We start from the raw sequence: 24,845 nt of genomic DNA on the forward strand, positions 1-24,845 counted from the left end.
GAATGTGAAGACTGCATTACGTCAGTTATCCTGCCAGCGGCAAGAAAGCAGCAGTCTCGTCCAGAAGGAGTGTGTGGTTCCTTTTTTCCTTTTTTCCTGCGGAGAATTAAAGGGATTTGTGCTTCTTTTCCTGAGGTATTCAGAGTTGAGAATCCTGGTTGAACGACGGGGAGGAATGAGACTCTGAAGCGGCGCATCACAGCTCCCCTGCTCCAGTATGAAAAGTTTGTAAAAGGATTTGAATAACCACGACACTCAGAAAGTAGATGGAGGAACCAGGAGGTAAGAAATGTCTCAGGTTGTAACTTTATACTGAGGAAAGGTTACAGTGTTTCCGTTTTGCAGTGTTGTATCCTCATGGTTTTACACGGTGGGTTGATTCAATGTTGCAAGTTTAAAGCTCAGTTTCTGTGCAGTTTCAGTGTAACGTCGAGCATACCTGTTGTCTATTCATTTGCTCTCAGATAATTAGTTTCACCCTTTTACCCAGACTTTTAAGCATACAGTGCTTCTCCAGTTTAAGCTTACATTTTGTCATTTCTCACAGGTACAGTTACTTTTTACTGTGCGGGATGTGGAGGTGAAATCCAGGACTCGTTTCACACGAAAGTCCTTCAGGACACCTGGCACAACGCCTGCTTTCAGTAAGTGTTCCAGTTTATGATTTTAAACACGCCTGCAAGTACTCTGTGTACTGTAATGAGCTCGCCTTTGTCAGCCACAGTTTGATAAGTGAATGCTTTGTGTTCATAGAAAGAAGTGGGGGAACATTTTGCACTGACATGGACACAATTGTTGTTTTCTGTTGGTCAACATGCTGGCTGCTTTCTCTCTTTGGGTGTACTTCACGGCCTTGTGGATAATCCCAGAAGCTTCTGTCTTGTAGCCTCAACATGGGCCTCCTAGATCTGTTTTTTTTTAACAATTCACCATTGTTGTGTGCCTCTCTGCACAAAATGCACCATGTAGGATGTTCAGTTATTGTCACAGCTGACAGGCCTCTGCACGGGGACAGTCCAGGTTCTTGTATACAGATTGGTCAGTGAAATGGTCCTGCTGTCCCTGCAGGACTTTGCCCATGCAGGCTCTCCACCTCTGCTCTGAGGCTTAATGATTGCCACACTGGAGCTGATGTGAGCTCTGGTTTTCACAGGTCACTGCCCCATAGTCAGATAGCTCTGTGTGAGGCAGTGAACCTGTGGCTGGATGCTGACATACTGTACATGATCTCTATCACTCACAGGGTTTTTCCCTGCTTTAACTCTTGGTGTCATGTGAGATAAAACAGATCAGATGACAGTTGTGGGTCAAACTGTAGCTAGCAAAAATTGCCATGTTAGGTTTGAACTGACAGCAGGATCACAGCTGCATTTACAATGGAAAAAGTTTAGTAGTCACCATGCCTAACTTGACACTAACATTATAAAACAGATTATTACTGTTTTTCTCGGTCACTGTGGTACTTAACTGTCCCCCCACCTTTTAAAAATACATACTTTCCCCTCTTACCTGCCTGATGACAATGATTGAAACAAAATTACACATGACTATATGTTGGAGATTGTTTGCTAGAGATTGTTCAAGATTCACACTTACACCCTTACTGTTTGTACTGTAATTTGTTGACAGGTCATGTCATTGTGGCACAGATAAGATTAAGACTTATACAGCACTACGCAGCACAAAGGAAGATATAATAAATGGAAATATAAACATAGGAAACACTCCATAGACAGAGCTGTACATACAGCGCTGAACCTGTGGGCTGTTTCAGAGAACTGGTTGACACATGCCCCCTCAGTAAAGTATTCCTTTATTCCTCCCTTGAGGGGAAATTCAGTTTCACTCTGATGTTATTTTACAGATAACACACACACAGGCCCGAAATACAGACACAAGCACAAACTGGACCTTGACACATGTATTAAAGAAGAGATGTCAGAGCAAAGGGGACTGCCCATGGCCAGGCACCCTGAATATGGGGGTTTGGTGCCTTGCTCAGGAGCATTCACTGGCACCTCTCAGGCTACCAGTCCACACTCTGTGTTTGGTCCGTACGTGGACTTGAACTAGTGACCGTCCGGTTCCCAAGCCAAGTCCCCACAGACCCACGAACAAATGGTAGAGGTTTTGACAGGTCAGACTATTCAACAGAGAAGCAGTATGATACATTTTCATCAACATGACATAATCGAGTGGTGATGTAGGAGACAGTGGACAATTGTGTATAATTATTTGCATGAGGGTGCCAGATTTGCTCAAACGAATGAGAAACTGAAGGAAAAAAGAGAGTGCTGCGCTGGGTCAAGATACTAGGTGTTGGTGACAGTAAAAAAAATCAGGTACTTTTTATTTCATGTATTTTGACTCATGACCATATCACATGGTATGGAGGACAAACATTACATACAATAACAAAGCAATGTCACACAGTGTGGCTAAAGTACAACCAATGTTACTTAAACAAAGGCACCTAGTTTACAAATTACTTTTGGCTTATCTGATTGTAATAACAAAATAAATGTAAACATGGATGGACAGTTTGAATAATACTTTGGCAAATACCTTTCTCTGTAAGTCAGTCAGCTTACATTCAGACAAAATATGATACTCATCTCCCACGTGATTATCATTACAGAAGTTCCAGATCCTCTGGTGTCTGTGCAGCCCTTAATATCTTATCTATATCTTATATTATTGATATCTTCTATTATCTGCAGTGACTTCGGGAATGGTGGAATGGTGTTATTTACGCTAAAATTCAAGGACAGGGCAAGTAGTCACGAAGTAAAAAACAACTGTCCAGCTTGCTTAATGTAGAAATCCATTATGTAGGTATTATATAGGTCGTCAGTCTGAAAAGCGTCGAAGGCACTGTGATTGGACGTAAAAATTATTGATCATCTATGTAATAATAAACAATTCTTACTTCTAATCAGAATGCCTTGGATGCTTTTCAGACTGACAGCCTATACCATGGATTTCTACATGAAATAAGCTGCACAGTCACTGAGAGAGAAAGTGCTTTATGTTGTGCATACGTGACCTAAAGATGTTTAGGTTGAACAAGTAGTTTTGAGAATTTCAATTCTGATTTGAGAGAAGTACCAAAGTGACTAAGAAAGACCGTAAGCACTGGGTTTCTGTGAATGTGGCTGATTGGAGCACAGCACAAGCCACATACTGTGTAGAGTATATCCAAAAATCCTTTGGTTTTTATGACTGGAGTCTGGCTCTGGACGACTGCTGGCAAGTCCAAAAAGCCTTAAGAATAGAATAAATTTAATGCTGCTGACGGTGTTGTCTGTTTTGGACAACTGGAATAGCTCTCTTTTAAGATTGTAGCCAGTATCCAGCAGCACGCTGTCCTTACATAACCTGGAATTTCACTTTTTCCAAACACTGACTCCCCAATAACACATGCAGCTCCCCGTGTCATCTCGGAGGCTACGTTTCTGACACAGCTGTGGTACTGACCATCCTTTTGTACTTTTATCCTCCATCAGGTTTTGGGCATCCTCCTTATCGCTGCATCTTCGTCTGAATCATCTTCAGTTACAGTTAAAACTTGCAGATATTAGATTTTGTTGCGTGTCTGTGGGAAGCCAGACTGCAGTGTTGTCAGTCATTGTAATGTGCTGCAGTTTGTCTCTCTGAGGTTTGGATTTAAAATTGCATTTTTCCTTACAAGGGCTAACATATCTCCATGCTGCAGTAATTAGTCTAATCCCAGCACACAATTATGCTTAATGACCTAAATCTCTGAACTTGTTAATAAAATTGCACAGCAAAATAAGATAAAATGTCCTTGTTGGTGTAATACCCCCCTGCGGTGCTCCTATTGTCTATTGTCCACATGCTGCCACACTCTCCCCTCCATGTACCTCCACCTTGTGTTACATTCTTACAAGCTGACGTCACTCTTGTTCCAGTAAACCTGGCGATGTTATTGAGGCCTATAGGTAGCGACATGTTCCTCTCAGCTGCTGTGCTCTGCATTCCTAGACGGCGATTCAGAGATGTGAGTCCGCTGTCCCAGACACTGACTGCAGAATCCTTTGTTTTTCTTGCCAAAGAGAGCTGGATATTTCCAATCTGTATACAGGACTAGAAGTGTATAGAGCTGCAGATATTATCATACTTGGCCACAAGAAGAACATTGTATTTCTTGTCTTCTCTCTCTCTTTTCTTTTTTAAAGAATACGGGATTGAGTGATATTTTGTCCTCTGGACATATGGTATCCTCATTTCATTTTTTTGTAGTAAAATATGACATTGCAAATGCACAACAAATTTGTTTGGACATACATAAAATGTCAGCCCCATGATAGTCTGTGGACCTGTCCATGGTGTACCCTCCCTCTCGCCCAGTGTCAGAAAATGCATGAATAAATGAAAAGATATAATCTAAATTCACATAGGCTTTTTGAGAAACTTAATATTGTTCTTAATATACTTCCTTTATGTTATGGAGGAACAGTTGTCGCTCTCCACTCCTTGGAAAGAGGCTGTTGTGAGGAACATTTGGAGGCACAGCAGTCACACACCCAAGATAAGGGCTCATTATAAGGGAAACACTCCCTCATCAGGTCTGCAAGGACACAATTTAAAGGGTAACTTTAACTCTATTTGGCCCTATGTTCTCATGTTTTGTGTCTTAATGACTACTGGAGGAAACATTTTTAATTTGGTCCAGTATAGAGATAAGGCTGCATTGCTCCATTTGGGGCATGTTTGCACCATCAATTTACATCCACTAAAAGTCTTTGTTTAGGCTCAATTTATTAATTTAAGTGTCTAACAACATTATAGGGTCCCTACAGAGATAGACATTTTTGTTAAAGAGTAAGATCCGTTTTGTTAAACTGAAGCAGCCCCAAAATCACTCTCGGTAAACACACCAGACTCAATTTGAATAAACATTAATTTTAGCATAAATGGAGCCAGCATATTTTCACATCTAACAGGATGAATTAAAGGTTTATCTCAACCAAACTTGAGTTAGTTCGTTGGAGGAGTGGAAAGATGAACCAAGACGGCTTTTTGTTTATTTTGCATCTGTAAACTTTGAATAATGTGTGTGATAATGATGATGAAATTATTGTTTATTTTAAATGGACACTGGTGTGGTGATGGTGATTTGGGGCTGTTTCTGGTTCAACAAAAAGGATCTTGTGCTTTAACAAAAGACCTATGTCTGTAGGGATCCTTTGCATAAAGCTGTGATACACGTAGAATTTGGCAAACACAAGCACTGTTAGTTGACGTAAACTGATTGTGTGAACATGCCCCAAGTGTTTACATTGCAGCCTTGTTCGTCACTGCCGGCTCAGGCCCTCTTGCTCAATGTTGGACCAATGTCAAAAAGTGTTGTTCACATACGTCACTGGGACACAAAAACCAGGGTGTCTGAGTCATTAAAAAGTCTTAAAATGTCTTAAATTCAACAATAAGGCCTTAAAAGCCATTAAATTGTCTTAAATTTGAATTTGTGAGGTCTCAACTACTACAAACATTTTATTTAATTTCATTTATCCATGTTTTGATTTATTTCTGTGAAAATGAGTGAAGCCTTTCTATGTAAAAGTCCACATTTCCAATGTTACAAATCTTTAAAAACTATAATACCGTCATTTTACTTTATACCTGCACTTACCTGTTGGCAAAATGTCGATTGACTGAACTGACTCTAATAACCATATTCCCACATAACACTTACCTCTGCACATGACCTCATATTTAAGTAAAAGTAAAAGATCATTTGTCCAAAATTCTGTCCTAAATTTTGTTAAAAGGTGTCTTGAGCTTTTTTTTTCTTTTTTTTTTAAAAGCATTAAATTTAACTGTCTGATACCTGTGGAAACAGGGTCTCAGTTGAAAAATACTGAAGGTCTCTCCACTTCATACTCCACCAAAAGAATTCACTCCAGCAGGAATGTGGATTTAAGGAAATGAGTAATGTTTACTTTGTAGTGTTTGTGCAGGCAGGACCATTGCATTGTTCCTTGAAGAACCACCTGAGCGTGCCCGCCCCCCATTCACCACCAGTCCGTCTAGAGGGAAGTCAGGTGTTTTTATAAGAAGCCTTACATCACTTCATCTTGATATCTTAAGGGTCATAATGGGCAATAATTATAGTTTAGCAGCTGGTTTTGTTCAGGAATGCTTTTTGTTGAGAGGAACTTGAACCAGGTGGGAATTTTTGTTTTTTCTTTTGCCACACCTGGACAGATTATGAATGCCATACCAGTTTAAATACTGCACTTTTCACAAGTCCTTGTATTCTTTTATCTGATTTGACCAAATGGGCGCATTGGTCACAGGTGCCCTGAGATAGTCTGGTGACCTTTCCAGGGTGTACCCCGCCTCTCGCCAAATGTCAGCTGGGATAGGCTCCTGCGACCCCTAACAGGATAAGCGGTTATGGAGAATGAGTTACTGAATGCATGAATGAATGGGTGCATTGGTATCAGGTAATACTGGTGATACTGATCCTGCCTGTATTGTTAATGTATGCTGCAGCTCGATCACTACTGAATGTATGAGGCAGCTACCGATGTCAGTATTTGAGTTAAAATGAAATAACAATATAATGGCCATTATGCACTATTAACACAATATAGACCTGCCAGTGCTGTCAGGTGGACAAACTGTATAACGGCTGGCTTCTCCACTCATAAACCTACATATTCCATATCACATATTCGCTTAGCTGCTGTCTGCACCATTAAGTGTACGCAGAGGAATGCCTTATCAACTTGACTGCTGCTTTTGAGCCTGGACAACCACAAATCCTGCATGCAGTATATATGTATGCACTCATCACTCACACACAAATCCTATTGTCTCATGTATGTGTATAGTGCTCATTCCATCTTCTCATATCCCATACGTCATTCCTTTTTCTCATTTCATGTGTGCAGTACTGTAGGATAAACTTGTCACTTTATTAAACACACAATCCTCAATTCCATATGTCTATATAGTGCTATATCTTTATGTAATATGTTTTATTGCTGAGCTGACCAGTTTTCTCATCCAATACATTACATTGTACCGCTGACCCTGTGTGAACCTATATATGACTAATAAAGTAAACTGAGACTAATGGTAACACTTTTTCTAAATAACTGCCAACACATATTTTGGAAATACGGCAATTTCGTGCTACTTATTAGCTGGCATATACACCCAAAAATAATTAATATGTGATAAGGTAATATTCAAAACCATTAGTTTGGCTGTACTTATTTTAGAATTTCACAAAGCCTTATAAATGGTGTGGTTTTTAAACTTTTTGTGCCCAAGGTACACCAAAGGGCAAGCCAGACTCTCAAGGCGCATGTGTATATCTCTGCACAGTAGCCTCTATAAGTGTGTTATCACTCTTATCACGATATAAGACAATAAAGTCAAGAAAAAAATAGACAAGTAGCTTTCGTGATACTATCTAATTTTTTTCTCTCGCTCTTTTCTTTGGGTGGTAGGTCGTCTTCACTGGTGCTTGGTTGTAATTTGCTTTGTACAATAGAGCGATCCATCGTCCCATTCTTGGCTTTCTCCTTTTAATTGTTATTATCCCTCACACTGGCTGCCAATCAGGGCTTTTGATGTGTAACACACTTATAATTCCCATGCATGAACGGCGACAATAGTGGGTTGGTGGTTTGGTCCAACCACCAACCCGAAGCTCCATTATTTGATGACTCAACAATCAAGTATCTTTCTCCAGAGTTACATGCTGCACCTTGACAAAGTTTCGTAAACAGAATTTGTGTAATTCTGCATCCAGACACACAAACAACAGACAAACACACACAGATCAGATAATTGGCCTTTAGTGCAGCTGTGGCCACAGCAGCTTTGCTACCATTACTCATGCAGTCTTTACCTCAGCAAACTTTCAGCTCTGCCTCCCCTCATCATGTCAGATTGTGATGACTCAGGCAGGAGTCATTATTACGCTGACCTTGTGCTCATTCTTAATATTTGTTGCTTTCATCTCAGGAGAACAGACTGTTTGCTTAAATTAACAAAGATGTTATTTAATAAAAAGACAACGTGTGCTCCCCCCTCTCTCCACTTTTCTCTCCACAAGAGGCACAAACATGTGGTCTTCCCCCCATAAGACGGCTTCCTCTTAACTAATGCCAGAAAACCTGAAAAAATCTGCATTCTTTGCCAGAGTCAATAAGCCTGGATCAACTATACCTGCAGTGCAGAGAGCAACGTGATGCATGAGGCTCAGCTGAGAGCTGCTGCCAGCACTGCACCAAAAGACTAAAAAACACATTCCTGCTTAAAGTAATATTCTGACTTGTCATTTAAACTTACGATGTAAATAGCCCTGAATTAGAAATAGTTGTTAATCAGGAAGTCAGTAGTGTCAGTTGCAAGTTTATTATTGTTGTCAGTCCTGTAGCAACCTGTGTTGCATCACACCTGCTGTGTTACTTTTGTTTTTAAGCTTAGACTTTAGTAGAAATTCGTCCTGTGGACAGTTTTGCATTCCCAAGAAATTGCAAAACAATACCTAGACTGAACTGACCTACGTCATTTACTGTGATTCATTTGTCTGCTCTTCACTACCTAAAGTCTTCCTGAGCATCCTCACTCAAATTACGCAGAAAGGTTGAGAAACAGACTGCAGACATTTCAGTAATCTAATCTCCTACAGAGCAGATCATCCTTTATTCTCTTCTGGCAGTCCATCCTGCTGCTGCCACCATTTTGCATAACCAGTGCAGCTTGTTTCAAGGAGCGCTCAGAGCTTTCAGGTGCTATCCAGTCAGCTGGCAACTTAAGCATTCCTCACTCTGAACGTTATGTCCCAGTGTCACGGCCAAAAATGTCCCGTTAATTTGCCAAGTATCTTCTCCGGTGACAGCTTGAATCAATCAGTACTATTTTGGAATAAAATGGAATTAAGTATGTCAACTTCTGAGTATTAACCTCTTCTGAACTATTATTTTTGCAGCATAATTAGGCAGCAAATAGTGACTGAAGGTTACATCACGTGATCAGTGTCCCTGACTGAACCCAGGATCTTAGTTATATAGTTAACACCTTTGACCACAAGACTATAAGGATGCTTTGTTATTATTTACTTTGACTGAGATAAAGAAAATGCACAATGAGAAGTCTGTGAAGTAACTGCAAGCAAAAACTGCACAATAAGCAACCAGATGATCTGAGGACTTTGTCCCTGTAAAGATTTTTTTAGCCTCTTTAAACAAGCTATATGTTGTTGTCAAAGTTCTAGTGCAGTTCCCCTTAAACAACTGAATCCTATTAAAGTGCTGGAAATTGGCTAAAGTGTTTGGCAGCCTTATTGGTACTGTGCACAGGATATTCAAACATTTAAGTCGCATCCATCATCTGTAAAGGCTCGCAGGTTTCTCCTTGCTATGGATCAACTCTTTGTTTCTTACGCCGTAAAACTGCAAAAATAACAGTGCACATGCAAGACCCAGCACATCTCAGGAACGAGGTATTTACTGTGCCCTCCACCTTGTTAAACCTAGAGGAAAGTACATGCTGTCATCGATGGGAACATGCCCCCAGCTAATGTTCCTGTCCCGTCCAGACTGTTAAATGCGTTGTTTTCAGCAGTGTGATTTATGGTTTCTCCACCAGCTCTCTTTTACAGTTTAACACCATTCACCGGTATGTAACGTATGTAACATGAGGAATAGCTTTTGAAAAAATGCACAGATAGGTTACTAGGTTTGGGTGATAGTTCAAATATTTAACTCTTAGCAAAATGCAAATGTTCCTTTTCCTGACTTATAGTACGGAAACAAGTTAAATTCATTATTTATTTTCTATTAGTGAATTGAAAAAGAAATAATTTGTGTTTTACTTGGACCTGAAATTTATCATTTAAGTCAAAACGCTAAACATTCCTTGGTTACAGCTTCTCAGATTTGCTTCTCTGTAATTTATTTCATCATAAACTATACATTAATTGCTCCACTGTCTTGTTTTTACATGCAAGTTGATTTCGTTAACCTACACAGGAAAAAGTGGAGACACAGAGTACTTGTTTGTGCTTCATGAGAATCTTTTCAGGCATCAACCACATATCTTAAATTATCAACAGGTCTTTGAAATAATACGCCGGGCTTTTGAGTCTTTGCAGTCCCCCCTTGAAGGTGATTGCTTTACATGTGGAAAAAGCCCCTGCTGAAAGCCCTCATCTCTTCATTCTTCTCTGTTCATCCACTTTGTTCTGTTCAAACATAACCAAGACTGTTTTTGTCCTCTCAGGTGCTCCGTGTGCTGTGACCACCTGACTAACTGGTACTATGAGAAGGAGGGCAAGCTGTACTGTCGCAAACACTACTGGGAGCAGTTTGGAGAGCTCTGTCATGGCTGCTCTCTGCTCATGACTGGACCTGCCATGGTAAGTCTACTGAAGTTTGTAAGCTTAAAGGTTGTAAGGTTGTAAGGTTAAAGGAACTCTCTGTTGCTCCAAAACATTAATCAACATAACATTTTATAAAAATAATTTTGTCTGAACCAAAACCTAATTACCTTTAATTGAGATTAAAGGGGAACTCCCCTGATTTTACATGTCAGCCTGTGAAAACAGTTGTATAATAACATTTGTAAATTTTTGGCTACATATTTACAACAAAAAGTCTTGAGTTACAAACTGACAGTGTGATATGAAAGATGTGGGCATTTACCAGGCAGCAAGGACTTATCAAATATGCTAATATCTTTGACTACATTCAGTATCTTCAATTAGGACCATTTGTCTCTCACAAGTCTCCCAACTTTATGAAGGTGCAATACCAAATGGCTGAATTACTCTTATAATGCTAATGTGGCATGCTGACTTCCTCTGACATCATCCTCACTGGAAACTTTAAAGGAATACTGAATGTTTCTGGTGAACGAACAATCCAAAAATGGGGGTAATTCTTGATGAGTTGAAGTTATAGGGGTCATTGTCCGCGAGGTCACTCCCAGGGCTCATTTATATGCAATGTTAGATACACATATGGACATGGACGAAGCCTTCGGTCCGTACTCTGTGTTCATTTCATCTGTATTTGTGCACGTTTTTTGAAAGCTTACAGATATAGATGAAGCAGAGCAATGCCACCGGAGACTGTGGAGGTGGTATAGTTTAAGGGAAACACAACCATAGGAGATGACGAAGACATTTAAAAATTTGCAGAACAGAACAAATCAGTAATACAGTTAAAAGAATTCTCCATCCACATATCACGACATATTTAGGGTTTCCCACTGATCTGTGATTGAAACATCTGCTGCCTCAAATAGATTTTAGAGGTAGTTTTTGGAGCTTGACCATTCATTAGGATCGCTATTGGAATATATAAACTGTTCAGTTATTTATAGCACCACACTGTCAGGGCGCACTCAAGATGGAGCAGCAGAACATAAGGCACATTGAAAGTGAAAGTTAACTATTCATTGCGCTGGGTGGGTTTACATTCACTCGCAACAGCTGCTCCTCCCATCCATTGATCTGATCTGATCAGCTCTGAATGGACTGACAGATCAATTACCCACCCTGGAAAGAAGAACTCCTAGAGAGCTGTGTGGGCGCTGCGTTCACAGACCCACAAATACCTCTGAATGTACAGACGGGACACCAAGTGATACAAAGGGACACACAGGCATTTAAAATTAGAAAAGAGTTTGCTGTTGTTGTGCGTGTGAGAAAAACAGTTTTCCTGCCAAATTCAGCATAACACAGGGTGTGCACTTACAAAAAGGGTCATTTTGTTTTGGGTGAAGTTTTCCTTAAAGCTGTTTTTGTGCCCCACTAGTAGAGATCTAAAAAAGCCAGACTTGTGAAGTTTCCTTCTATTTCCTTCATTTTCTTTCTGCTGTACAATGAGCATGACAACCTTTGAGGCTGTTAGCGTTCGCTGGCGTGTGATTGTGTGAGGCTTCAGTCTAATAAAGCCCAACACTGGGTCAAAACCCATTAGTCAGTTGCTACATGCGATTGCCAGGCTTTTAAAGTCTGCCCTGCCACGATCGTATAACAACAATTGCCAACAATTTCCTCCTCTACTTAAATAATACCAGCATGCCCACAGAGCGTGTCAGTGCTCTCTGTGTTCCAGCTTCTCCCCACTGCTTCACATCAATACTTACACACATGAAAAGGCAGAGGGGTTGTTTTTTTGGCCATTATTACATTTACAGATGAGTGAAACTTTACATCGGCGGTCACTGCTGAACGTAGCAGACTGGGCTCTGGACCACACTTGTTCCCTCTTTGTACAGAAGATCTCCGTGGGTCACTTTCTCAAGTACACGGAGGATCTAGTGGGAAGAGGCTAGAACATGAGGTGGTTTTGGAGCCCATCATGTTCAGTCCTCTGTGGTGAGGTGGCTCTGTAGATATTACCCACAGTCCACCACTCATGTCATTATCTGTACTGATGGGTTTCATAGAGCAAGTATCTGTTCTTGAAGTAAGACTAAGGCTGCATTCAGACTGAAGATTTGTTTCTGAAATCGGATCTTAAGGACAGACTGTAATTGTTAAGCAATCAGATCGTGTGTCCAGACATCACCAGCCTATCTGCCTGGGTTGCTGTGGTAACGGCATAGGCATCAGTAACTATGTAGCTGCTAGTGTTATAGATGCATATCGACTGAGTATTTAAAACTCATTTTCCGCAGTGTCAATGCACCGGGACTCGCTGTGCTTTCTTGCTGTCTCTTGTTAATGTTTACTTCAGTCAGTCTGTTGTTCTCCGTTGTGCTCAGCACTTCCGTCACTCTGGATCTGACGTCGCTGTTGTGTCTTGTCTGGCAAGAGCTGCAAAAGACACTCTAAAATCCAATTTGAGCATCCAGAGCAGCCTGACTGAGACCAATGTGTAGAAAAATTCGATTGGAATAGCATTTCAAACCACCTCCAAATGACGTATGAATCCATTTTGCACAAATTGCATTTCATGTGGGTTTTTTGCTGCCCAGACCTTCTAAAATAAATCTGAATATTCCAAAAACAGATTTGGGCTGGCAATCTGAACAAAGCCTATATAAAACAACACATTCTTCCCTCTACAAATAAAAGTCTGATTGCTAAGCAAGAGACGTCTGACGTTTCTTCAGAAACTGGGAAAGCCAGATTCAGTCAGGAGTCGAGGCCAGTGCACCTTGGAACTATATTTCATAATTTAACAATTATACACCAAGTCAAGGTAAATAAAAAGTAACCAAGAACTAACAGTAAAAGTCAAATCTGGCACCAGCAAAAGTGGCGCATGTCGAAGTTAATCCAAATGTCAGCCAGAGTTGATTTAGTATCTACAAGCTGAAACATGAAATTCAGGTGGCAGCAGCTCTTGCCGGTCACAACCGGGGTCACTTGTCCAACATTGAGCCAGACTGAAGTTTTTCTTTCTGCCACCAAGCAACAAACACAATGAACTCTTCTATTTAGTATTGGCATCCTGCTTCATCAGCCAGTGAAGCCAAGTGTTTTTGGCAGAGCTGATTTGGCACTGCAGTCCCTCGGCCAGAAAGAGAATCATTGTGGGCCATCAGCAGAGGAGGGTCATGCAGAGCTGATGCTGCTCATTAGGCATTCAAGTCCACGACAGTTTTGTTTTTGTCCTGGTTTTAATTATTTGTTAGTTTATTGATTGATTGAAGATGGTCGTTGTATTTTAAGGCACTTTTCTGACAAGCATTTGATGTAATTTATCTGCTTTGCTGGCCAGGGTTTGCACCTTCATCAAAATGAGACCTTCTTAACTGTTAGTCACTTTGATCTTGTTTTGCCAAGTTTGCCGAGCTCTGTGTTGCTGTTGAAGCCCGAGGCAGGTTGTGACTGCAGTTTGTGGCGGTGGTTCTGCTCTTGGCTCGAAGGCAGGGAGTTACAGACAGACTCCTGAGATGTCACAATGATTTGGCTGACATCACTCTAATCTGTCTGTAGCAACAGGGACTCCTTTCCCAGCACTGACTCAGAGCTGTGGCTAATGTGGGAAAAATAGTGGTTTCAACTTTCAGCATGCTTTAATTGCAGAAAAGGAAACAGTGATCCTATAGCTGTGACCCAAATCCATACAACATGCTCATTCTACACAGGTTTTGAGTGTGTTGTGGTTTCCAACAAACCAAATAAAGTATACACAAAACAGTCAGTGTGACATGTAAAGAACACTTTCATGTGAACTGCATAAGGAAATGGAGGAACTTCTCACGGCTGGAAAAAATTAAAGAACATTGCAGGAAACAGAAGTAACTCTTTTTTAAACAAAATTTATTTGGCAGTGACATTATGAAGTTGTTGTTGATCTGAAATCCAACAGTACATGTACCGTAGCATGTACTGTATGAAATGGTTAAGTATGCTAATGGCTATTGTAGGCCTGTCATGATACTTACGTTATCAACTATCGTACGACACAAAGATTTGACCTCGATCATTTTGACGAACTTGATATTGCCCATTGTGTTAACATGTGGGTTTCTTAACATAAGAATGTCACCAATATTTTTTGCCAACATGATGCCAAAATAAAAATCAGGGTCTTCACCACCATTACTTTGGCAAAGTGAATGTCCCTTTTTTTTCTCCAACTCCGCCCACTTGTAAGAGTCTTCACTCAAAAGACGACACAGTGTAGCTTACCGGTAGCCTGTGGCTGCACATTTGGAGTGACAGTCCTGACAGTCGTTTGCTTGCCAACTCCTGGCGACGAGCAGGAAAGTCTGTCGTTTTTAGTTTTACACTCCAACAACTTCATCATCTGCTCCGTAAATGCTCCAGCAGACTGCCTGGCTCCCAGGTCATTGACACCACCCCTGGGAGCCGACTGCAGCACACCTGCCAGATTATGGAGGTTACTGCAGTGGTACTGGAGCATTACTAACCTCATCTAGAGGCATCACTTGGTTTGTTACCATAATTTTATATATACTTTATTGTTTATATTAACAAGTGTTAATTGGTTTTTTTTAAAGCCTTATTTTGTTTTTCATGTTCCAGTTACAGTGTGTGAATATCCTTAAGAATTAAAAGTTCATCGCTCTTCATAAGGTGGTACTCGCATTATAATATCAGTGGTATAAAATGGAATCAAAATGACAGTTATATTATTTGTCGCAATTATTTCTGGGACAATATATTGTCCAACAAAAATAGTCATCGTGACAGGCCTAGTTTTAACTGTGAATACTGTGTATCATAATGATTATACTAACATTATTATTATTCATGATGGGACACATCCTGTGTTTCAGAATAATTCCTAACCTCTCTGTAATTATGCATTTTTACCAGCTTCTGTTTTTCCTGCCTCACTTTCTCTCTATGTCACTGAGGTACATGTGTAGATTTTCCTCTGAGCCACATCTAAAATGTAGGCGTAACACTTAGACCTCATGATTAAACCTGAAATCAACATTTTCTGTCCTGAGGTATGTGCATAGTTAGTACCTGAGTACCTGGTTGCTGAGAGGCGGACACATTATGTCACGTTGCGTGAGAGAGAAGTTAAAAGCCAGATGAAACGGGAGTGTAATCTAAATCTCAGAAAGGGAAATCGGGCGGTGTTAATGAGAGAGAAAGCATGTGAATGTGAGCTGGTCTAAGGGAGTTGAAAGCGTCAGAGACTTGTGGCTCAGACCTGTAGAGGGAGGTGACATCATAGCGGATTCCAGACAGCGTGAGAGTAAAGCAGGTGTTGCGGCCGTGTCAGCGCTCACAGTGGGAGGAGGGCAGAGAGCAGCACACTCATCTCTGACGAGCACAGCAAAGCAGCAGCCTCACAGTCAGCATTTCACTTCTTTCTGCTTGGAGTCAACATTTTGAAGATCGGTGCGTTTTTGTTTGTGGTTCCCAGGTGGCCGGAGAACACAAGTACCACCCAGAGTGCTTTGTGTGTCTGAGCTGCAAGGTGGTGATTGAGGACAGGGATACCTACGCTTTAGTCGAACGATCCAAACTCTACTGGTAAGTCATCTGCACTGTTCTGTTTTAAAGCTTTATGCAACGTGGACTTCAGGAGTTGGGAACACATGCAGCTGGCAGTTATTGCTGAGGCTTAACATCCATCTCATATTTATGCTAATTATATAGTGTAGAAGTAAAGGTTGTGAGTAATTGTGGAAGTAATACTGTTTCTGTATTTGAACACAACATGCTTTTATAGAGTTCTGGTTAGTGCTTGTTACAGGAACCATATTGTTTTTTGGAGGAATGAATGGCGTTTATTCTTCATAGTAACTTCTTGCCTGTTCTTACATGAAGCATGCATAATAAACTCACAGTATAAATGTGAGTTTATTATTCAAAGATGGCTTTGGAAAATAACAGTGTCCTCAAGTTAATGTTTAATCATTTGTTAACTATTATTTCTTGACTCTATGCATCACTGAGCAGTAACTTAACAACAAGCATATGTCCGCTCATGTAGTGATCCACCCCCTTTTCCTGTTGTGTGCAGTGGGAAGTGCTACAAGCAGGTGGTTCTTACACCCATGTTGGAAAAGCGCTCCCACGACTCAATCCTTGACTCCCTGCCCCACACGGTGACCCTCATCTCGATGCCCTCTGCAGCCAACGGCAAGAGGGGCTTCTCTGTCACAGTGTTGAGGGACGTCAATGGATCGGCGACTGTTCAAGTCAAAGAGTAAGTGGGACCTGACGGAGGCTCGTCTCCATACCTAACCTGCTGTTTAACGTGGGCAGCATGAGTAATGAAAAACTGATTATAGGTTTGCTAAATGACAGGGCACTGATGTGTGTGTGGAAGTGTGTGGAGGCAGGAGACGGCAGTTATTGATAGTTTAATATGATGTAAGAGTGTGACCCATTTCTCCTTAACCCTCTGTCTTTATATCTGTACATTACCTCTATGATGCTAATACTCACGTATAGCTGTTGGCACTGTGTTCTTCCAGAGTCAGAGGGATGCTTATTAGTCCAGAGGTGCGAAATGCCATCCATGTTGGGGACAGGATTCTGGAGATTAACGGCCTTCCTGTTGGGACACTGATGCAGGAGGAGGTGGGTTTGTACCTCTAACACACTTCACTGATTCTCACAGAGTGTTATGCAGTCCGACATTCTTCAAATGAAGCTAATTAGCGTAGCTAATAAGGGCAAGTCCATTCCATGTGTGCAATTTGCAAAGCTATGTTCTTGTTATACAACACATGCAAATGTGAGTTTTGGCATTCCTCACATTCCCCCATCATTTGTACATTCTTCAGCTGGGAGAGGACGGTATGTGGAACGACTGCACTTATAGTAGTGTCCCATCTCAAATGTTGCAGTACAGTTCCTGCGATCGGGTCATGCTTTATAATTAGTTTTGACTGTTGATGTGATTTAAGTCATGTCATGTGAACTAATCTAACTCCTCTGCTCGCCGCGTTTGCAGTAGAAGTACAGTCAGTCGCCAGTTTTTTAGGTACACTTAGCTAACAATAATGCAGTCTGCAGAATACAACGGTCATGCAGTAACTCCTCCTGTCGTGACTGTTACAATCTTTTTTTTACACTACAAGACTGGTCCATAAAAGCAAAAAAGAGGCACTTCCCTTCCATAAGAAGAGACACATGATCCGATTCATAACCCATTATACCTGGTTTGGACTTTTGTCCAGTTTTAATCCGTTTAAGTTTTGATTATATTTTAGTCCCAGAGATTCCTGCAGTTTCTTTCATTTATTTATAATCTTTTTTTGTTGAAACTTATTTATAGAGGTGTTGATTCAACTATATGATCATTTTGCAGGATGTAGTTTGTGGTGCTGTTAAATCATATCGCCTTATACAGAGAAGTTTTTCTGATATCTTGTTAACCTTACTTATATAAATGAGGGAACCTCTCTCTGTTAGACTGCATTACTTTTAGCTTGGTGAGTGCATATGTAATACTTAAACTAAACCTCTTAGACTTTGAAAGACTGTTTGCTTTAATGGATGCTTCACTCTCATTTGTAATAGAAGTGTGTTTTATCCACATAAAACATGACATACTTTTGAAAGGAATTATTATTGTCCTACCTTATAAACTAATGAATATTAAAATAGAAGAAGAAAGAAAATTCTTCTCAGACTTTGGAATTTGGATATAAAAAAATATTTACAATTTTTAATCTAATAAAGCATAAATAAAATAAAACAACACAACCGAAACAATAAATAAAATGCACTCTCAGGCTCTTTTAAGTTGCACTTAAATAAGTATTAAATATTTGGCACATGGGGATACAGAGTCATTCCTCAAAAGACAATACCCTGCCAAACCCTGCTGTTTATTTTTGCATCATGATGGCTAAAATACTGGTGACATTCTTATGTATACAAACACGCATGTAAACTCAAGGGCAGTGACCTAGAGAGTTTTTGCTGACCTTGATATGTCGATAAGTAAGTAAAATCAAATTGTATTGATGATGAGGACTCAGGAGAATCTCAAAAAGAGCCTAATATATGTTCTCAAAATCCCATTAACTCTAACTCTCGTTTATTTGTGTAGGTGGATGATCTTATTCACTGCACCAGTCACACGCTGCAGCTGCTCATAGAGTATGACCCAGTCAGGCAGCGTTTAGACCGGCTCAGGCTGGGATCACCGAGAACTCATCTGGGAGTCCCGGCCACGTCACGCATGCGTCTGTCGTCACCTTCTGATGCGGTACTGGAGAGAACCGATGTGGTTGATGAAGGCACACTGAAAAGGAGGTCTTTGAGGTATGTTATAGCAGCCAGTAACCACACAGCTTACATATTGTGGGTCTGTATAGATGAGTGTACATATTTTTTGTCATTTTTAATCAACCCCATACTCCATATTCCAGGCGCAGTAACAGCATATGTAAGTCACCTGGGCCAAATTCTCCTAAAGAGACGGTTTTCATTACAAGAGACATTGGGCGCTCTGAGTCCTTGAGATCCTCCAGTAGCTGCTCTCATCGCATCTTCCGGCCATGTGACCTCATCCACGGAGAAATCTTAGGAAAAGGCTTCTTTGGACAGGCCATCAAGGTCAGCCTCCTGATTCCATCAAATCTCCACCATCTCACATATTTGGTTTGTCATGCAAAGGGCTTCAAGCAGTAAAAATGTTGCTTTTGTCCCACTAACAGGTGACTCATAAAGCCACAGGAGAGGTGATGGTGATGAAGGAGCTGATCCGTTGTGATGAGGAGACCCAGAAGACTTTCCTAAAGGAGGTTGGTAATCTGCAGCAGGAGGCCTGCGCTTTCTCACAGACAAAACAGAATCCTCTGGCTCTGCATGGAGCTGTGATTTATTGTACTCACAACTGAAAGCATGCCACATGTGGGAGCTGGTGTTCTGTACCTCTTTGTGCCTTGTTGTTTGGAGGGTTTTGCTCAAGGCTTGCACGAAAGCAGTCTGATTTTTATGGTATTTTTTCTTCATGGATTACATTTGTGGAAACTGATTAGATATTATCACCTTGCAGACGTAAAAGTAGATGTCTTCTGACCTCTGCCTGTGTTTCTGCCTGATTTATAGGTCAAAGTGATGCGATGCCTTGAACATCCCCATGTCTTGAAGTTCATCGGTGTGCTCTACAAGGATAAGAGGCTCAATTTGATAACAGAATATATCGAGGGAGGCACTCTGAAGGATTTCATCAGAGACACGGTGAGTTAAACCAGTCGATTCATTAAACCTTCTTCCTCTCCTCCTCCACAGTAGAGCACAAAACACCCCTCAGTGGCCACAGTGCGATCTGTGTGCAGCTCAGAGTCATGTGGGAGGGGGCTGACCTGAAGTAATCTCTGCACTGGTGGGGGGCTCTTGGTTCTTTAGTGGCCCGGCTGGCATGTCAACAGGCCAAGACGTGGAATGCGACAAGCTGTAGAAAGTGTTTCCAGGTGAAATTTAAAGGGGACCCCTCCTCCCACAGCTGACTACCTTAAAGGAGCATTTCAGTTCAGCATATGGCCTGGAGAAGAGAGTGAAGGCTTTTTTGTCTCTAATTATATTTAAACTATGTTTAGGAGGGACAATTTTGAGGTTTAATTGTGTTTACCGTTCCTGTTGAATATTGTTTTCCTGTCTCTACCTTGGTGCAAAAGTCATTTTGTATTGATCCCTGTTATGCATTACGGCCTCTGGAGGAGCTTCTATTCATTTCTCTGTCTTGTTTTTTTTGTCTTTACTCGGACTAACAGGATCCGTTTCCATGGGAGCAAAGGGTGAGCTTTGCAAAGAGCATCGCTTCTGGCATGGTGAGTTGGCCTCTTGCAAAGGCATTAGTATTAGAGAAATCTCAGGCTGCTATTTCCAGCTGCCCAAATGTGAAAAAATGTGCTCTGTGGCACAGGGAAAGATTAAAGATGGCATCAGTCATGGAGGACATTTAAATAGTGCTGAAAAGTTTTACTGTATAAATGTGATTTTCACTCTTTCCTGTTTGTTTCAGGCCTACCTCCACTCCATGAGCATCATACACAGAGACCTCAATTCTCACAACTGCCTGGTTAAACTGGTAGGTGACATGGCATCTTACCAGCCATTACATGTCATAGAATCTGAACAGTAGGAACAAAGGGTGTGAACGATTTGTTCTGTTCATGAACCGAGTAAAAGTTGGCATGCATTCTGTTGTGAGTAGAAGTAGTTCCCAGGCCTGTTATTTGCTGGGACAGTGTGTCTGCATGAGCAAGGCTAGCTGTAAAATATTGTAAGCAAGTTAAGTATGAACTAAAGAGAATATTGCATTATTTCAGCAGATTCTGATCTAGAGCCTGCAAGAGACTTAACCACACTTATGATTCCTTGATATTAGCATAGTGTTCATTCTTCTTCCATAAGTAACTAAAAATGTTGCTTCAAGTTCAAAATGAACCATTAAGCGTCATCTCTCAACAGGACAACACTGTGGTCGTCGCTGACTTTGGACTGTCCCGACTCATTGTGGAGGACAAAGTGAAGCCTCTGCCCGAAAAACCAACCAATAAGAAGAGGGTGTTCAGACGCATCGACAGAAAGAAGCGGTACACTGTCGTGGGAAACCCTTACTGGATGGCTCCAGAAATGCTAAATGGTGAGCTGCTGACAAAAGAATTACCAAACTGATTTACAAAAGATTATTTCCTCTGTGAGTGAGGCAATGAGCGCATTTCCTTTATCCTTTTACCCAATGTTATTTCAGGTAAACGCTATGATGAGAAGGTGGACATTTTCTCCTTTGGAATTGTGCTCTGTGAGGTAAGAACATATTGGTTTTACCCTGATTATCTGCTTTGATTTTCGGATAGCATAGGCTGTGACTGCAATACTTTTTGTCAGGCGATTCTAAAATCCTGGATGTGACAGGGCTGGGTAATGTGGAGAAAATCAGATACAATATTTTTGACCTTGGTTGATTATTGACTTGTTAACTTTCACAAAATATTTACACAATGAGGTTTTTGATAAATGATCATCAGTGATGTGGATACAATGACTAAGTGGGTAAAAACAAATAGAACAGCTAGAACAGTCTGGTAAGTTCAGAAATCTACATCACTTTACTGTATTGCAGCCTTTCAAACCAGGAAAAGGCAACTTCTGATATTAAGATATCTAAAATCTAGCAGCAAAAACACAACTTTAAAACCATTCAAAAGTCATTAAATAAAAGTTAGAGAAAATCCCAAAAGATGACAACAGACAGCTGCTGGTTTTAGGCTACAATAAAAAGATCCATTTTGAGTTGTTAAAAACCGTCCACTGAGTCAGTAAGTCTTATATTTAAAGACAGTGGTCCTTATTTTTGGTGCGTAGTAGCTGTCAGATCATCATCACAACAAAATCTTGTCAAAACATTAGATCGCCAAGTAACTTTCAAGTCTCAACAGATGTACAATGTAGTTGTAGTAACATGTTACGGCCTGTGCCTAATTTTTTCACCCTGATATTTCTCAAGTGTTGAGGCTGACCTCCTCCTCTGTCTCCTAATCCAGATCATTGGAAAAGTCTATGCAGACCCCGAGTGCCTCCCCAGGACTCTGGACTTTGGCCTGAATGTTGGCAAGTTTGTGGAGAAGTTCCTCCCCGAAGACTGTCCACCAGCTTTCTTTCCACTGACTGTGGCCTGCTGTGACCTCACACCAGACAACCGGTGAGCACCTGCTGTTTTTGTAACAGGCAATATCTTCATTTATTATGAAAAGCAGTGTCAGAGCGCTGCGTCTAAATAACCCGAACAAGGCCAAATGTAGAGATACGCAACATGTTGTACTGTGCAGCTAAAAAGGGAATAACAGTATTTATCAATCAGTCAAAGAGAAATGTGTCTGCTTTCACGTGGAAAGATATTATCCAGCCAGTTATTTTATCTCAAGAGTCTGCAGAAGCAGCGAGGGAGAAAAACAACTGCCAAAAAAAAACAGATGCCATCTCAACCTGCCTGTACAAGGGCGTGCCTCTGCTGCCAGATGGCTTCCTCATGTTTTCTCTCAACCTTGTCAGTCTGGTTTTAACCTCAAACCCCTTTGTGTGCCTTCCCTGCTTCTCCTCCTCCTCCTCCTCCTCCTCCTCCCCCCTCCTTTAGTCCACCTTTCCAGAAGCTGGAGGACTGGTTTGATGCTCTGTCCCTCAACCAGGAGCTGGGAATCCCCCTGCCAGCTGAACTGGATGAATTGCATCAGAGCATGAGTCGACTTCACTGGCCTAAAGACGGCTCACCATCCCAGAGCACAGATCAGCCATCAACGCCAACAGTAGCCTCTCCAGACTCTTCCAGCATGACAGACGGTGGCACCTAGGACCTGTGCTTCTCTTTTATGACCCCTGTGAACTGCTGCACTAATACTGTGGATGAGGGAAAAAAAGGGAGCGAAATTGCATTGAACCCGAGCCATATTAAAACTGGATAACCTGAGGTAGCTGGACCAGTCTCCCCGTGTGGGACCTTAACTCTGAGAGTGCCAGTGAACTGCACTGTGGGTGGAAAGACGCATTTCAAAAAGACAAGTGTTAACTTTCTAATTATTTTTTACCCTACTAAGCCCCCACTTGACACGCAGGGTTGTTCTAATGTTTACTGTGTATAAAGACGATATGCAGCTTTCTTTGGTCATTTCCCCGACATAAGACAGACATCTTTATAGGGTGTAAAACCTCATTGAGTCAGATGTGTCAGTGGTTTTGTTTTTCGGGCTCTGAAGTTGTTGTTTGCTATGTGTGGAATGCACAGATCAGTCCTCATCCACCAGAGGACTCACTTCACCTCACTGCAGCAGCAGAGAAAACAAAGATGCTGCACAGTCTGGCTGATTGACACGTCTAAGTAAACACAGGGCGGTGCTTGGAGAAAAATGGTGTGACTTGAAGCAGCAGTGGACGCAAACCACACTCTGCCCTCAAATAGTTCGTCACTCTGACATTTGGCACATGGAGAAGAAATAGTTAGATTTTTTTCCATCTAAGCACCACTGATCTAGTTTTTGACGAGATGGTTACAAGTATGCTTCTGTACTTTGTAGTCTGATGATTTTAATTATTTCTTAGAATGATGAACGAACACTACTTTTGTTTCTATCAAACACTTGATGTCTATGTTAAAAACCAGGGCAGAAGCTCTTTTGGAAAGTAGCGCTGTTATTAATAGACATAATCATGCAACAGTTGACCATAGAAAGTTGTTTTGTACAGATGAACTGGATTTTTTTGCCTTAAGCAATGTATATAAATATGTACATATTATGCCTCTAATTTGATATTTTTTTTCTAACGGGAACTCTAGATTTGTAGATTTTTAGACATTTCGTCAATGATGGACGTTTTTGCCTTTTTGCTATCTATATGCAAGGTACTGACGACCAGTTGTAACCACTATTATTATTTATATCCCTGTAGTGTTTAAAAATAAACCCTCTTAAAGTTGGCTTTTTATTGTCATTCTTTAATTTTGCATTTAAGAAAAAGAATCAGATTTAGAAGTTAATTTGTAGGTCTGTGTTGGTCTTAAAGGTCTATTGTGTGGGATTTAGGGGCTAGAAATGGTATATAATACCACATACGTATGTCATATAATTGTGAACACAATATCTCAAGAACTCTTGAAGGGAATTTCTTCAAATTTGGCACAAACGTTCACTTGGACTCAGCAATGAGTATGACCTCACAAAATATATTCCTGGCCATAACTCAAGAATTCATATGCTAATTATGACAAAACTTCACACACACGTCTAATAGGATAAAATAATGAAGTGATGACACTTAATATCAAAAAGGTCAACTTCATTGTGACATAATAATGTTCTGCATAAAACACTTTACTGGCCATTATTCAATGGCAAATCTCAGGAACAGAAGGGGAATATTTGGTCAGATACTGAATTGGTGACACTAGTCTTGAGTGTCCTTCTTGAAACTGTCTGATTGTATAGATCTTCTGTGCTGTCAAGGGAAAGATGGGTGTGAAGCATTGATGTTTTCACAAACATGGATGTAAACTGTAAGAGAACTTGAGTGGTGCGCGGAGGCATACAACCACACAGCAGTAATAGTTATCTACACACACAGTGGTTCCTCTTTCATGGAGTCTGCCATGTTGTTTCTACAGTCGGCCAGAATGGACAAACCAAACACTGGCTCTACCCACGGCTGTTGATGTTTTTCACTTCGGCCACCATATTTCTCTGCAACATCACCCCTAGATGCCACTAAATCCTACACACTGGACTTTTAAAACACACCCAAAGGATTTGAGTTTTTTCTTTTCCCACAAAAAAAAAAAAAAATCTGTTCACAACAAAAACAAAATATAAAAAAAGGAAGACACTGAAATTATCTTTTTTTTTCAGGGAATTAATTGATAAAGGGCTCAGTTTTAATTTTGACAAAAGCTAAATTA

The 24,845-nt window shown here is 40.8% G+C and overlaps 1 protein-coding gene across 1 annotated transcript; it reads left to right on the plus strand.

Annotated features, from left to right (window-relative positions):
* On the plus strand, window positions 1-24,794 carry limk2 (LIM domain kinase 2). Its single transcript, XM_049579147.1, has 16 exons — window positions 1-282; window positions 548-644; window positions 10,270-10,405; window positions 15,855-15,964; window positions 16,458-16,643; window positions 16,915-17,020; window positions 18,501-18,715; window positions 18,823-19,009; window positions 19,111-19,197; window positions 19,505-19,636; window positions 20,170-20,226; window positions 20,421-20,486; window positions 20,870-21,044; window positions 21,153-21,208; window positions 21,946-22,103; window positions 22,536-24,794. The coding sequence occupies exons 1-16, from the start codon at window positions 267-269 to the stop codon at window positions 22,747-22,749; spliced, it is 1,998 nt and encodes a 665-aa protein (XP_049435104.1). The 5' UTR covers window positions 1-266; the 3' UTR covers window positions 22,750-24,794.
* Window positions 24,795-24,845: the final 51 nt, after the last annotated feature.

The sequence above is a fragment of the Epinephelus fuscoguttatus genome, linkage group LG6 (assembly GCF_011397635.1).
Source record: "Epinephelus fuscoguttatus linkage group LG6, E.fuscoguttatus.final_Chr_v1".
In the NCBI taxonomy this organism is placed as follows: domain Eukaryota; kingdom Metazoa; phylum Chordata; class Actinopteri; order Perciformes; family Serranidae; genus Epinephelus; species Epinephelus fuscoguttatus.

Excerpts from the sequence above, each read along its gene's own strand:
- limk2 (XM_049579147.1), top strand. Across the intron at positions 19,198-19,504 it reads AGAAGACTTTCCTAAAGGAG|GTCAAAGTGATGCGATGCCT; the intron begins GTTGGTAATCTG and ends CCTGATTTATAG. Across the intron at positions 20,487-20,869 it reads ACAACTGCCTGGTTAAACTG|GACAACACTGTGGTCGTCGC; the intron begins GTAGGTGACATG and ends ATCTCTCAACAG.